The sequence below is a fragment of the Hesperophylax consimilis genome, chromosome 12 (assembly GCF_061612785.1).
Source record: "Hesperophylax consimilis isolate HC1 chromosome 12, BYU_Hcon_1.0, whole genome shotgun sequence".
Lineage (NCBI taxonomy): Eukaryota > Metazoa > Arthropoda > Insecta > Trichoptera > Limnephilidae > Hesperophylax > Hesperophylax consimilis.
Window position 1 is genome coordinate 19671318 of NC_142847.1, and position 16806 is coordinate 19688123.

Sequence of the window (16806 nt, forward strand, 5' to 3'; positions counted from 1 at the left end):
TGCTGAAGGACTTAGCTAGCAGTGGTTTGAACTTTAATTACTCGCGGCTAAGCCGATATGTTTTAAGGGTTTCTTATTTAAACAATACTAAAATATTTCAATTTAAGAAAATATAAGATTTTCATTATAATATTGTTGGGATTTGCCAATTTGAGCATTTATTGGCCCTTCGTCGTTGAAATTTTTTACCATAAATCATCTTTACCCTTTACCATCATCCCACTCACCACCAATCAACTCCCTTCCATGTGATTGGTATATCTACGCCGCTGTGGATTTGTATTGTTTTAAGTCTACAATACTAAAAGAGTAATGTGTTTTGTACGAGGTGTTTGAGACCTCCATTCAAGTTGCACTGCAAATGTCTCACGATGTACGGCTCACCTCACCACCTCACAGCTCTAGTACAAAAATGTCTCTCACGTGAAATGTAGTGATGTAATGCCAATTCACCAACCACCTCACCGCCTCATTTGTTGTAATACAAAGAAAAAGAGGTGGGATAAATACATTTCATGAGGTGGCAGGACATTTTGCGTTGGAACATTTTTAGTGCATCTTGTATGAGGTACTCAACACTTTATTAGGAAAGGATCAATAAATAAAAGCAGAACTATACAAAACCTATAACATTTATTGATTAAAAAAAACTTTTATACATATTTTTTGGACATACATAGATTAACATTTCACATAAGTATGATGTAAAAATAGTGAGGTATGGGTATTGTGCAATGAAAACACCATAATATAAGGCGGTGCCAGAACTAATCCTCGTTTTTAGTCAGTTCGGAGAAGGCATTGGTGTAGATGAAGGTGACGACTTTTACCCAAGACTTCATGGTTTCCTGGTCGAATTTAAAAACCTCGATGAACAACTGGACAAGGATGTCTTTCAGATCCTGTCGAACGAAATAAAACAATATTATTTAGAAAGCAAAATTTTTTCTTCTTTTTTAATGTGTTTACGAATCAAATATATGTTTTTTTACAAATACTTTGTACAGTCAATATATGATAAACCATTTAAGTTCCATCTACTCATTGATATTTGGTCATGATTTGATTATGATTACACTACAACGAAAACAAAAACAACAAAACAAATAAATAATAAGAACAGTAAAAACAGTAATGATATACATTTAGGCACAATCACGTTTTAAAAATAATTCACCAAAGTTTGGTAATTAAACATAACTTGATTGACTGCCGTAATATAATACCATATTATGAATACGAACCAAATTCATTTTTAGAAAACGAATTTTATAAAATATATTATGATAAAACTATACTAACAGACCGAACGATTGGTCATAATAGACCCGATATAGTTTTACATGACAAAAATTAAAATAATAACTTATATCATTGATGTCGCTATTCCAAATTTCTATAATATTAAAAAATCTGTTAATGAAAAAATAAGAAAATACACAGATCTAGGAAATGAAATAAAAAGAATTTGGCATTCTCAAAGTATAAAAATATTACCATTTGTTATTTCGGCTAATGGCGTTATACCTAGCTCTCTCATTAAAAATTTAGGCGTATTAGATCTATCAAAAAATTTATATATAAAGATGCAAAAGTCGGTCATTTTGAATACATGTAGGATAACGAAAGATTTTTTAAAATATTTATGCTGAGGTAGGATTTATAGGCCCTGTTAGGAGTTCTACCGAGCCGAACCCTCTGATATGAAAATATCTGGAGTCGGTGAATTATTTTCCCATTTGATCTCTGGTGGGTTGACGTGTTGTTCTTGTATTGTTTTGTATTTATATTGGATATATAATGGACTAATGTTGATTGACTAGATGATCATTTATGGAAAAGTGTGTGGAAGGGTTTAATTTTTCCTATGGGAAAGATTTAACCCGGACATAAAATCGGAAAAAGAAAAAAAAATTTAAAATGGTATCTAAAAAAATTTTTCATCAAGTTGGCAGTTGAAAATGCCCACATCTCGTAGGGTGACTATTTTGCAGATGCGTTCCATGAATGATTTTTGCGCATAATTAGACTTAATCATATGATCTGTGTGAAATCATTTCTAATTAATAGCTGAATAACAATTATGAATAAGAAAAACGCATCAGTGAATTTTCAACGTTTATCTAGAATCTAGATCAATGGGATTAAATTGATTACTACTAAAGCTGGATGACAAATGATTAGTATTTTTTTTAATAACAAACTAAATAAATTTAATTTTTTAATTTTCCATCAATGAAAAACAAAAACCGCCATCATTGCACAGGCGCCAATTTCAGTACTATGAGGTCATTTGTAACCAGGGAATGTTTCAAGAAATTTAAATTAAAGGAAAGGGTAAAATATTCTCTTTTATAACCTCGATGAGAGATTACCCTCAATTTTTTTTAATATTCATGGTTTTTGCTATGTTGATTTAATAGCTTCCCCCGGCTTCACAACTGGGGTGCTAATAATTCCACTGACTCCAAGCAGTAGGAATACTTGTGTAGTATAAATAAACTTTTGGAAAGATTTTCACTATACTCACATTGAAATGCACCTCCGTGAGTTGGCGTGGTCGATGACTGGCTCCAATCTTTTTGGACATGGCCTCGGCTAATTCTGGCTCCCCCAATTTATCTATGATAGCGGTCAGGGTGGTGATGATGTTGAGTGCGTGCGCGTTGAACTGGATGTTTGTTCTCAGGTCGTCGTTGGGAATGCTTTTGAACATTTTGAAGAAGTTTTTGTACTGGGGATGCGCTGTGAAGTATCTGAAAACAAAACATGCTTTGATTAATCTTCATCTGGCGATGGATCAAAACAACGACTGATAATGATTGTCAAACAATGAACGATTATAGACCCAATTTGTTATCACGGGGTTTCATCCCAGGGTGGGATTTGACTTCCTCCACAAATTCTCCACTGGTTCCTAGTCATTCACCTCTAATCCTTAATATTTATCTTCATGTTTTAATTCATTTCCATGCAGTATATCCACCTCTTTCACGTTCACCTCCACTTTCTGCCTTTGGGTTGCTTTCATTGGACGCCCACGTCCCACGCAGTCATAATTTTCATTGTCCTATTATCTGGCATTCTTTTCAAATGTCCAAAACATAGCAGTTTATCGGACATACCAAATCTTACAGTGGGTTCATGCTCAATTCGATTTTCGAGTTCATGGTTCATTCTTATTCTATGCGACTTAATTCTTGGATTGACCCAATTGCCCTTACTTATTGATGACTGACCGGATTGCCCTTATTTACCTATATAAGACCTTTAAAAAAATCTTTAAAAAATAGTAGGAGTTTGTTGTTAAATGTTATATTACTAATATTTGAGGAGTTTACCTCAGAAGCAACTCTGTCCCTGATGCAACACCATCGGCGGAAACTTTCTTCCATGACTTCTGCACGTTGTAGATATCTCTGGGGGAAAATCCTGATTTGGGGTTGACTGCATCGGGATCTTGCCCTCCCCACCACAGATAACTAATTACTGATCCCATCCTGAGGAAACAAAGAAAACAGGTGGTATTAAATGATAGAAATCGGGTACGTTCCAGGACAGAAAAAAATCATTCCATGGTTGTTAATAGTTGAGCGGCTATAACACGGTAATGTTTACATGATAATCTGGTGATACGATTATGTATATGGTATTATCATTGTTGATTATAATAATTCTAATTAAATAATGGTACCTACCGAAAAGGAAAAATTCTACAAACTATCATGTAATTTAAAAACAAATAAGTTAAATTTTTAGCAAAACACATTAGATCACCCAAATTAAACTATTGTACTTGCATTAAAATGATCCCCGCAACAAAATTCATTTGACCTCAGTCACCTAAGTGATAAAGGAGCATTTTTCTTAACGGTATATTTATGTATTTAATATCCACGGCATAAATATTCCAAACACAATAATTAAATGTCACGGAATACAAGCATAATAAAACACTAGTAATAATATAAACCAAAATAAAAATTAACTGTGGCATTTGACAATGAAATGACGATAGAAAATGGTTAGTTTGATGGCGTCACATAATTTTTTCGATCACTGTTAAATTGTTTATCATGTGCGGTCACGGATGGATTTTTACACTTTTGTACAATACAATAACAGTAGTGACGAGATGCTGTTTTTATTTACTTAGGACGGGTTGTTTCGGAGAATTTGAACAATTCATCAAATTTCAACGTTCATTTCCGGGTTCTTTGAAAGATTTTTTCAAGTTCTGTTTTTATTTCAGTTCTGTCAAGCAACTAGCCTATAATGATATAATAACAAAACTTGAATAGGACTTTCACAGAACCCGGAAATGAACTTTGAAATTTGATGAATTGTTCAAATCCTCCGAAACAACCCATCCTAAGTGTTCTTCAATATTGAAAGCGGTTAAACTTAAGAATAAAAAATGCCTCTAGTCTTGACGCCGCCATCAAAATACAGTGCCTGTTGAAAAAAATATAGACACCACAGATTTGGAAAGACCGAAAAAAAAAACCTGAGAGACCTGATAACCATTTCTCGGTAAAAGTTTCAAGCATCCTTCGCAAGGCAAAACAGATGTCACGTGTAGTATTTAAATGTTGGTTCCTACTAAGGCGATGCACTACGTCGTGTAATATTTTAAATTGAGCCGCTATCAATAACAACCCTTACGTAGATGGCGATAAGTTTTAAATTCCCGCTTAACACCATCCGCCTGTTTTGATTTCTGCAAGAAAAAAACGTGGCCAAAAAGTGCCTTTTATTTTATTTTGTGGATGTTCAGACATAAATTTTTTTTTCGATCATTTTATAAATAACTTAATTTGCCACATTATACAAAAAAATCATAACAGAAAAGGGTTCGTAAGTAGGAGATTTTGAACTTTAAAGTAGTTTACATAGGTCTTATACATTATTTTTTTCTGGGCTTATAAAAAGACTAATCTAAAAAATACTCTATTATTTCAAATGCCAAGATGTATTCTACTCGCAGTATTTAATTAACACATCTGAAACATTTTTGGCGACCAAATTTTCAAACCGAAAACACATGATTTTGCATTACTACGTATGGCATCGCCTTAACTATTAAAAACATCAATAAGAAATATAAGTGCAATACCTATGTGGTGTGTAAAGTGTACACGATTGAATATTTTATATTATTTGAAAAATGAACTTTATTCATTTTAACAGGCATGTTCTTTTCTAAAATAGAATAAGTTTTAAGCATAGTGTATGCAAGCAATGCATCTGTCTGAATACTGTGTTCATCTCAACTTTGGTTGCAATATCTAAAACTTTATATAATTCCGTTTCCGAATATCCCGTCTGTTTTTAATTGCGCACCTACCAAAATTAAATAAAAAAATTATTAATTCTTAATAAAAGTCTATTAAATATCGTGTTTTAAAACTTATTCCCAAATAACAAAGGTTGGTTGAAAATTATTTAATTATGCGCATGGATAATTTAATAACAAAGGTTGGTTGAAACCTATTTAATTATGCGCATGGATAATTTAATAACAAAGGTTGGTTGAAAGTAGATTTGTTTTAAAAAAACCACAAACGTTTATAAACCCAACCCACAAACGCAAAACGGGACACTCGTCTTTAGAAATGTAGTTTAGAATACGAATAAAAATGTGCCTGAAATGGAAAAATGGGAAGCAATATCACAATAAGATCAATATAAAGAAAAGGTTATACAAAACGCTAGGATTATACACTAGCAAAATTGAACATTAAGTGAAAAAAAAACATAAAAAGTTTTTTTTCTGCGGAAATGATGAATTCAATGATGAAATTTTTATTTTATATATATTTAATAAACATAGTATACTCACTCAGTGCAAAAATGATTGCTACATATACCACACATAATACCATCTGGAGACATTTTGAATTCAGATTTTACCAGACAAGATGTCTGTACGGGTTAAGATTCCGAACAACAATGGTTCATGTGTGGTCCCCAATAATATCCTGGTTATTTTATTAGTGTGTTTTATGTGACGGGTGACTTCACTAAGTGCAAGTGTTAATGTGAGTACTTATTAGTACATAAAAAGGGGTGGCAAAATAGTGGTATGGAGGACAAAATTGGTACAATTTGGAACTCGCAATTCTGGACGCTCACATTTTGATTATTTCTGATGAACGTATTACTAAAATTTCAAATGTTTCTAAGGGGATCTTATATTTAAAATTATTAAAACAACCTTAACATAAAAATATTTTATGTTAAACGGTTTGAACATTTTATAAAACGTTTTTCAACTATAAAATTAGCTGTAAGCACCGAATATTTTTTTTTAGATGATGAATTAGTAACTTCCTGAAGGATACTTATAGGAACATTTGAGATTTTAGTAATAACTTCATCAGAAATAATTAAAATAAACCCTTTAGATTTTTTAGGCCTGCTAGGGCAAAGTCGACCGTAGGTCCATCTATTAAGCTGGGCCGCGCGCCGAACATTGTATTTACACCACTCCGTCACTTATGTCGTTAAGATTCCCACTTTATTTTAGAGATTTGTTATGGGAAATTCAATCGTAGGTCTGTCCAATGCACCAGGGCCGAAGTCGCATATTTTGGTGCACGGCTGCTTCAGTTACATCGTTAAGATTCTGGCTTTGTTTCAGGGTATTGTCTCGTCTTAAGTGATCTTCTTAAATTGCTTATAGCTCAGGTTTTATGGTACATAAGTTTCTGCTAATCGTTTTTTTTATGTACCCAATAATCGTTTGGGATATTATTCAAGTTCAATTTGCCATCCCTGTACAACTATAAAATTCCTAGTAATACCTTACGACGTATTGAGATATTAAAATAAGTAAGTAACATGTCTTGCATTTTAATTATGCTTAGGTCATTTTGTCGATGATAACTCTAATGTAACCTCTGGTGTTTATCAAAAACAAAGCATGTAACATAAATAAAGGTTACATCAGTGGTTGGCCCATAATAAACAAATAAATATATATTTTTGAAGGTGGCTAAAAACTTTGTGATCATCCATTATAAATAAATAAAACAAAATTATTTTGCTAGAACTATACTATTTTTTATATCTAATCCGGCCGTTTTCGGAAAAACTGTTTTTTACTCAGGGCAAAAATTAACACTTAAATACATATGTAGGTATATATTTTGCCCTGAGAGTGGACCGGTTGTTCCGAAACCGGTCGGCTTTGCAATGAAAAATATAGTATTTCAAACAAAGTTATATTGTTTCAATCATATAATTAAATAATAATAATAATAAATTTATTTCACATAAAAATCATACAATAAAACATGCGGAAACTTTGACTAGCCAACTAGGAATGGATCCTGGTTTTAGGCCAGTCAAATTGACAAGTTTAGTTCATATCATAATTTAGCACTTAAGGCGATGCCATACGTAATAATGCAAAATCATGTGTTTTGGTTTGAAAATTTGATCGCCTAGAAATGTTTCAGATGCTTTAATTGAATAATGCGAGTAGAATACATCTTGACCTTTGAAATAATCGAGTATTTTTTATATAAGTCTTTTTATAAGCCCAGAAAAAAATAATGTATAGGCCTATGAAAACTGCTTTAATGTCCAAAATCTCTTACTTACGAACCCATTTTCGGTTATGATTTTATTGTATAATGTGGCAAATTAAGTTATTTATGAACATCCACAAAATAAAATAAAAGGCACTTTTTGGCCATGTTTTTTTCTTGCATAAATCAAAACAGGCGGATGGTGTTAAGCGGGAATTTAAACCTTATCGCCATCTACGTAAGGGTTGTTATTGATAGCGGCTCAATTTAAAATATTACACGACGTAGTGCATCGCCTTAATATAAAACAAAACCGGTAGAGTAATAACAGCCAGATAGTATTAATAAAAAGAAAGATCACCACAGGAGTTGTAAGGTAGAAAAAATGGGAAGAGTAGTTTATAATATAGTTGGGTGATTAGAAAATAATCGATAGCATTGTTAAATAAAGTATAGATTAATACAGATAGACAATTGTGTTCCGAGGTGATAAATATGTGTTTTTGTATTGTATGGATGTACATTATAGTGTTGTCCTGTTTTAACTATACCATTTTGCATTTTGTCAGTCAGTAAATTTGTTTTTATATTCCATTTCAAAGATGATGGCCGTTGTAATGGTTCGGTGAATTTGGTTTTTAAATAGTAAATCGTCGAGTTTATTTGGGCTTTTTTTATTCTTATTTAAAAATATATTATGGTACCTACCTGCCCGAAGAATGTTTAAAAAATAATTGTCATTGAAATAGTGACGTTTCGTGTAAAATAATAATATTGAACAAATTTTAAAATTCATCATATGAAATAAAATAAATATTGCGTAAAATATATGGTTCATGTTATGTGCTCAGAAATCTTATGATTTGTGAGGAAATTTTGGTATTGATTTAAAATATTAATTAATTAACATGGGTCTTGGAGGTTAGCCCTATAATGCTGCGTATTCACTCACCAGCCGAAACGCGAGCCGAACCACGAATTATGGGAAAGGATTGAACAAACTGCAACCGGCGCGCACCGCCGCTTGCTATCGTTCATTCCTTTCCCATGATTCGTAGTTCGACTCGCAAGTGTATACGCAGCATTGGACTACAGCGCCGGATCTATCGTAGGCGTAGACGTAAGAATGTGTTACAAGTGAAATATAAATATTAGGTAAACGACTGTAGAATACGCTGATATTTTAAAAAAGCTTTTATATAAGTAAGTAAACATTTTTGAAAATATAATTTATAATTTTTTTACGAAATTTCTGCTGATAGGTTGTTAGGCATGAAACACATAACGGTTACAGCATTATTTTAAAGGATGGAATATTATATCAGTCAATTATATTTAAATTTTTTTTTTTGATTTATATTAAGTATTTTTACCTCCTGGAGCCAGAAACGCTCAAAAATCAGTTGTAACATCCATTCTGCATTGCATCATCTCTCGATTATGTTTGAAATCAGTCACCGAAGTGTGAACTGGTAATGTTTTTCGAATTTAATTTTATCCGAGTAGCGGTTTTACTTTTGAAACATAACATTTTATGACTGCATGAATTCCGACTTTTTCCGTTTTCGGAAAATAATAAAACTCTGCAATTGTCATGATCTGTCACACAAAAACGAAGTGCTGTAAGGCGCCAATATTTGAATTTTGTTCATATGAAAGACGCGACTAACTTTCAAGAACAAAAACTTTCAATCTTTTTTTTATTTTTATTTATTTTTTTTATTTATTATAAATTTTTAAAGATACAGGTATATGCAGTCCCACAAAGCTGTCACACATGACGGCTTGTCTGTAGGTTCTACAAATAATATATATAAAACATTTTTAATTTTTAATACATGTATGACACAAAATTATACAATAAACAATATCACAAAATAATATATATCAAAGTACCTACCTATATACAAATTATTAAGGCAGGTACGTTGAGATGTTCAGGAATACATCAATAATAATGTTCAGAGATACATTGATTCATCGCTTATTAGCCAACGCTAAGGACGGGTTGTTTCGGAGAATTTGAACAATTCATCAAATTTCAACGTTCATTTGCGGTTTCTGTGAAAGTCCTATTCAAATTCTGTTATTATATCATTATAGGCTAGTTGCTTGACAGAACTGAAATAAAAACAGAACTTAAAAATATCTTTCACAGAACTTGAAAATTAACTTTGAAATTTGAAGAATTGTTCAAGTTCTCCGAAACAACCCGTCCTTAGTGTTTTTGGGGCAGGGTCTCTCATTATTCTGAGGTTTAAAATAATTATTAAATTTATTGAAAATCTCTGGTATTAAATATTTAAGCGTTCGGCTTCCATACTTATTTGTTACTCTTGGAATAATGAGGCCCTTATTTTCAGTGAATCTTGTTGTGTGATTATGCACTGGTTGCTTTTTATATTTGCTATCTCCCTCATTATCCATTATAATAATGTACCAAAGAAGACCCTTTATTGGAAGTAGGCCCTCAGAACCATACAGTAGTTTTAGATTACTTCTTTGTCTGTAGATATTCGGTGGTACAATTTTTTTTATTATAGCAATTTGTAAGTTTTGTATATATTTAATATAAATATTGCTTGAGTGCCCCCAAGTTCGTATGCCATATCTGAGTATGGATTCGACCATAGAAAAATAAATTATTTTAAGAGTACAATGAGGCAAAACAAATTTCAGTTTATAAAAATTACTTGCAAAAGATCGGAGCTGGTTACAGATTTTAGCCACTTGTTTATCCCATTTAAATTTATTGTCTACTATTAGTCCCAGATAAGTATATTCGTTAGTAAAGTCAATTGTTTCACAGTGGCAAATATTTTCAAATTTTCTATGAATACATTCAGAATTATGAGCAATTATTTTGGGTATATTCCATATTCCCAGGCTTGGTGATTTTACATACATACATTTTGTTTTTTTAACATTAATAATTAAACCAGTCTACTGCGGTTATTTGTAGTTTCGGGTATTTCTTGTCAATAAGACCTCGTATATTTGGATACGTGGTATGAAAATTGCATACAACAGGCGTTTCGCTAAAAATGTAGTCACTTACGAATCTAAGTGACCACATTTTTAGCGAAACGCCTGTTGTATGCAATTTTCATAGCACGTATCCAAATATATGAGGTCTTATTGACAAGAAGTACCCGAAACTACGAATAACCGCAGTAGATGTTATGTTTGATAAAACAACAATAATGCTGGTAGGTACCCTAAACGAAAAAGCACAGCATTTGGATCACCAATTGCTGATTGTATTTTATCAATTTTCCATGTAGAGACACGGGAACAAAGCTAAGAATAAAAAAATACAGTGTGTGGCAAGCCTACGCACGACGGAAGTGAAACTTTTAGTATTCTTCTCTCTCTCTTTTCATTTCATATTATTATTATTCAAAATGCTGTACATTATAGTTTTAAAAAGCATAAATTTATTTATAGGCGTGTTGTTAACAAATGAACGTTTAACTAGATTCCAAATATTGACATATTTATAAGTAGCATGTGATAAAAAAATTAAAATTTATAAAAATATGGGATTCGAACCCGGGTCCTGCATAACGAGTGTCGAACGCTCTGCCTCTAGACCGCGAGGAGAGGTATCTCGCGCGACGAGAACCGCGTATACAACGTGTACTCATATCACATAACGTCTCGTTAACGCTTTATATATGGTCGAATCGAAGATATATCGGCAGTGTGAAGTCATATCTGTCGTTTTTCAAAATATTTCCGTATATTTGTCCGTTTTGGAAAAGATCTATCGTGTTTTAAGATTCTCATACCCGTATGGAGTCTGAATTTGAAAAAAAATTCTAAATTTTGAAAAACTCACTTACGGCTGTCTTTTTTACTAAAAAAACTTGTCACGCACGTCTGCGAGGGTAATTAGTCGCGTTATCGGCCTTGATTAGTAATTTTAATGATTCAAAATAAAAATAATTAATGAAAATACCGAGCGACTCTACCGGCTCGATTTGTAAGCTATATTTCGACCAAAATATCATATAGTCAAAATATCTAAAAGTCGCAGCACCAGAGCATTTTATCACTTTTCCTCGTATTAAAAAAATCACAAAAAGAAAAAAAAAATAGTTAATGCGGGGATCGAACCTTTGTTCTTCACGACGAGAGTCGGGCGCTCTGCCTCTAGACCGCGAAGCTGAGTTTGGAGAGTGACCTAAACTAGGTATATAATATTAGCTAGGCTCCTATAGCGAAATGATCACGGTTTTTCGTGACGGTCATGAGTCGGTTTTACTCCGGTCCTCGAAAATGCATAACGCGCGTAAAGAAGTTTCACTTCAAAAATAAAAATAATATATTTTACACATTTTAGAAAAATGTATAAGGCTGATTTATTAAAACGTGATAGCATTCCATGACCTGTTCCTAACAAATTGTTAGTTATTTCTTATTTTAATATATCGGAACACGTGTTCATGCAGCTGAGCTTATCCTGTCATTATATAAAGACGATATTGGAAAATATTAGATAAATTATATTTTATAAACACGTGTTCCGACACCCTCATACACATTCGTGTTTTACTCATATTTATTTAGGAAATCTGTCAACTCTCCGGTTTTTTAAAGGATTACGAATAATTGACTAGATTTTTAATAATTTATCAATATTTTATATCACTAAGTTTTCTCCGTGTAATAATGCATTTTCAAAGGAGTTTATTAGCATTTGTTAAAGAGTTCTTGCTTAGTAGCATCTTCGACTGAATTAGAATTTGATATTAAAAATTGCATTTGATACTGTTGTCAGCGTAGTGTGGTGAACCCATCGCTCAAGGAGTGGAAATACGACCTGCAATAGTCTTCCCAAGCCAAGGTGTGAGCTACCATGCTCAGGCGATGTGACAATGGGGAACGGTGTCACGAACGGTGCCTCAGGGTGACACTTCCAAATATTTAGTCCTTACCTCAGCACTCGGGGCTGCTGGGATGGACCTTTATGTCCCTAGATAATCATAGGATCAAAAATGGACTTTTATAAAAACAACAAAAAAACAAGGGGCCTTTAGTGAGCCTAGAGCGAGCGGAGAGGAGAGCTGTGGCCACCTAATTAGACTCTTCTCTCTTGGAGCCTTCGGGGAACCAAGGAAGAATGAAGAGGAGAGCCGAAGCAACCTCAGTGGGTTTTTCCCTTGTAAGGCCTTTGGAGCCTTCGGGGAACCAAGGAAGAATGAAGAGGAGAGCCGAAACAACCTCAGTGGGTTCTTCCCTTGTGGAGCCTTTGGAGCCTTCGGGGAACCAAGGAAGAATGAAGAGGAGAGCCGAAACAACCTCAGTGGGTTCTTACCTTGTGGGGCCTTTGGAGCCTTCGGGGAACCAAGGAAGAATGAAGAAGAGAGCCGAAACAACCTCAGTGGGTTCTTCCCTTGTGGAACCTTTGGAGCCTTCGGGGAACCAAGGATGAATGAAGAGGAGAGCTGAGGCTACCTCAGTGGGTTCTTCACTTTCGGGGCCTTTGGGGAACTTAGGGCGAGCGGAGAGGAGATCTGTGGCCACCAGATTAGACTCTTCTTCTTATATAGTTACTCATTATAATTGGAACGCGGAAGGACAACATGAAAGAACAATGTTCTGCATTAGCAATCTCTAAATCTCTTTATCCTTGAATATCGCTGGTGTGCTAATCTTTCACTTGGTAGTGTATGCTAACACCAACAACATCTCTTGGTAACTCTAAATTATTAACTATTGTTATTATATTAGATTAAAGACAAGACAACATAAATACATTAAAATATATAAACGCAGAAGTTATTTTGGAGTTCCAAAGAAATAATGTATCAGTCATTAATAAAACTGCTGAGGAAATAGCTTTAAAGAGCTTTTGACAATGTTTTTTTGTTCGTTGCCGGAAGTTTTAGATCACTAGGTAATGCGTTGTATTGCTTATTTGCAATGTATTGTAAGGAGTTAACTCCAAATTTATTCGTGTAGGCAGATGACAATAAGTGTATTTAATAATGTTTTGTTCTGGTGTGTGTCGGAATTAAAGACTGGTTTAGTGTTAGTGTTAATAATAATCTTAGTTTCCATTTATATCTACTGGCGTACCGTACGTAAATCGTTTTTATAAATCATTGAAAAAAAATATTTACAGAAGAAAATAATTAAATTTTAATTGAAAATATACGCCATTCTTTCATCTCTTTTTTTATTTTTTTATATTAACTCCACACAGGAGGCCCTGAAGAAAATAATTTCCCTCAGGGCCTATGTCATCTTTGGGGATGCTGTGTGGAGGGTCTTTTTGTGGAGAGGAAGGAGTGAACATGGGTCTTGAAGAGTCCCATGTTGTAGGAGGGAGGAAACACAGAGGCCAGCAGTTCGTTCAACAGCCGAGCTGTTGAACTTAAGAACGAATCGTAGAAGCGACTCGTTCTCATGTGACAAGTGTCAACTGTGTGCAAATGTTGGGCGCGCGTTTGGCGTGTATCCCGACTACGCACCGGTGCCGAAGGGATCAATGACGCTAGTTCCTCAGAGCATCTTCCATTGTAATACCGATAGAACAAGGACAGCATACCTACACTGAAAGAAATGTTTAGGTACTATTTACTAAATTTTCAGTAATTATCTACTAAACAGTTTAGTTGCTGTGGTGACTGCCGAACTTTTAGCTACTGTTTGCTAAACAGCAGTTTATTTATGACAGTTTAACGATTCAGATATTCTAGCTAAACTAATCGGTTGAGACAGCTTTCTGTGTTTAGTTGTATTACCTAAACTGTATTTATGACAGCTTAACGATTCAGATATTCTAGCTAAACTAATCGGTTGAGACAGCTTTCTGTGTTTAGTTGTGTTACCTAAACTGTATTTATGACAGCTTAACGATTCAGATATTCTAACTAAACTAATCGGTTGAGACAGCTTTCTAACTTTCTGTGTTTAGTTGTGTTACCTAAACTGTATTTATGACAGCTTAACGATTCAGATATTCTAGCTAAACTAATCAGTCGAGACAGCTTTCTGTGTTTAGTTGTGTTACCTAAACTAAAAATTATATACCTAAACCATTTTGTAGTGTTTGGTTAGAAAAACATAACTGTTTAGATGTAGTAACCTTATTATTTAGTTAATATTACAAAATGGTTAGGTTGATTAACTAAACTTCGGTTGGAATAGCCCTACCGATATAGGTGTTTTACCTCTCTACTGCTAGCTAGCTTTAGGTACTGTAGCTTAGCTTTTTGGTTAGATTATCTATATTAAATAGGAAGTGCAGCTTTGCAGTTTAGCTGAAAACAATACAGGGTGTAAATGTAACCACCATCAACTCGAACGATTATACCCATAATTCAGAATCATGGGTTAAATACTTTGAGTTGCAGGTAGTTTATTACAACCCTTTTGAGAGATGAAACCTAAATAAATAAATATTATGTTTTGTAAGACTAGAATGTACTTATTAAAAACCTCATTCATATAAAAGTTATTTTGTTAAGAATCGTCTCTATTGTTTCCAGCTACCAGCAAAGCCTCAAAAAAGAAAACATGTTTGATCATACACACATTTATATTATCATTTTTTATTATAATTTTTTCTTAAATATAGTAAAAATTGTTTGTGTCCTGATTTGGCAAATTCTTTTCGGCGCTGCCTGTATGTGTCTAGTAATTTACCTTTAGCAGCATTTTTTTGGGTAGGCCCAAAACACACATATGGGGTGAAATACACAGCTGCGCTTTCTTTATTAAAGACTTTGGTGATTTGAAAAGCAAATTCATAAAATCTCTTGTTTGTAATGGATCTATCTGGATTACCCTGCAATTCCTTACTTATAATAGTACTGCACAGTCTGGCAGAATTTTCCAACAGACCCTTTGACTCAAACTGCATTAAAAGTTCTTGCCCTTCATTGATTGATAGGAGATGATGTCCTAGAAAACAAAATTGCATATTGATTAAATAACTAATAACCACTTCTATAATCATCATAATATCAGTCACAGGACGGCTATTCTACGCTGCCACTACTAAAATACACATATCGGAATGTATAAAACAATTAACCTAAGTTACTTAGGTATCTGAAACCTGCTAAAATTATTTAACTTACATTCGAAATTTGCTCTTCAAAAGCTTCTTGCGTTATTCTTTGTGATTTTTTTATATTTTCCAACAAGGAAATGTCATTTCCAACGAATTCATCGTGTTAATAATATATGGGCGTTGTTTGTTTGGAATTTGAAGGTATATCTTCAAACTGAAACAAAAAGCAGGTATGTACACAAAGGCGAAAGAAGGGGTGAAGGGGTCAAGCTTTGTTTTTATCCCTTTGGAATTGCTTGACCCCCCGGCAGTCGATTTATTCATTAATTACAGGAATTATTATTTTAAATACTATTATTTTTGTATCAAAATACGTCCGGTACAACTATTTCCAAATGGTTAGCCAAAAAAGGCCTAGGTATACAATATGTCATCATTACTGCTTTTTAAAAGCAGTAATGATGAATTAAAATTTAAAAACTTACACTTATGACAGGTGGATTAATAACATACTTGAGCGCATCAATGTGTGCTGTAAACAGTGCCCGGTGCCCTACAGTCGGAATCAATTCTTTAATATCATCTTCAGATATTATCAGGAGTGTTTTTGAGTCTATGTCTTGTTCTGAAATAAAGAAAAAAACGACGAGAAAATACAAAAATTTTCAAATAAGAAAATAAAAAATTATTTTTCAAAGGAATGAAAATTATTCATTATAAAATGTATATTTATACAACAGCAGATACCGAACACCCTGTATCATGAATCAAGCGGAGATAAAATAGTTTTAATAATGAAATTATTTAATTTATATGAAAAATTCCAATGTAAACATAAACAATGGGTACACCCTGTATTTAAAAATACATATCCCTCCCAAAAAAAAATCAATAGAATTCAATGTTCAAAATGATATGTCCGAATTAATAATTGCAATACACATTTATTAAAATTAAACATAACCTGCTATGATTGACCATCCATCGGTACGATTTAAAAGCTAGTTTGGTTGGTTCTAGTTTCTGGCTAGGGTAAAACTGTAACTTAGAAAATACTGCAGTTTCAAACAACATTCGTTCAATACAAAATAATACTGGCATAAACGAACAAAGAAATAAAGGCGCCCTTGAGGTGATTTTGCACAAAAACAGCGCTATACAAGTCATCCAATTTTTTTTTTTTTTTTATATACCACTTTCTGTAACCTGTGTCATGACTCCTGACATAATCTGGTTGTAGCGTCC

At 33.3% G+C, this 16806-nt stretch overlaps 1 protein-coding gene across 2 annotated transcripts in view; it reads right to left on the reverse strand.

The window, feature by feature from the left end:
• Positions 1-614: 614 nt before the first annotated feature.
• LOC149419301 (hemoglobin F-I-like) overlaps positions 615-16806 on the reverse strand; it is a 49704-nt gene continuing 33512 nt past the window's right edge. The window contains exons 1-4 of one of the 2 annotated variants that reach the window (XM_089637770.1): positions 5843-5979; positions 3342-3500; positions 2531-2756; positions 615-902 (exon numbers count right to left, since the gene is read on the reverse strand). In XM_089637770.1, the coding sequence (XP_089493896.1) occupies positions 768-902; positions 2531-2756; positions 3342-3500; positions 5843-5895 (573 nt within the window). In that variant the 5' untranslated portion in view covers positions 5896-5979 and the 3' untranslated portion in view covers positions 615-767. Of the gene's footprint in view, positions 903-2530; positions 2757-3341; positions 3501-5842; positions 5980-16806 lie in introns of those variants that run through there. The other variant, XM_089637771.1, reaches the window with a different exon arrangement.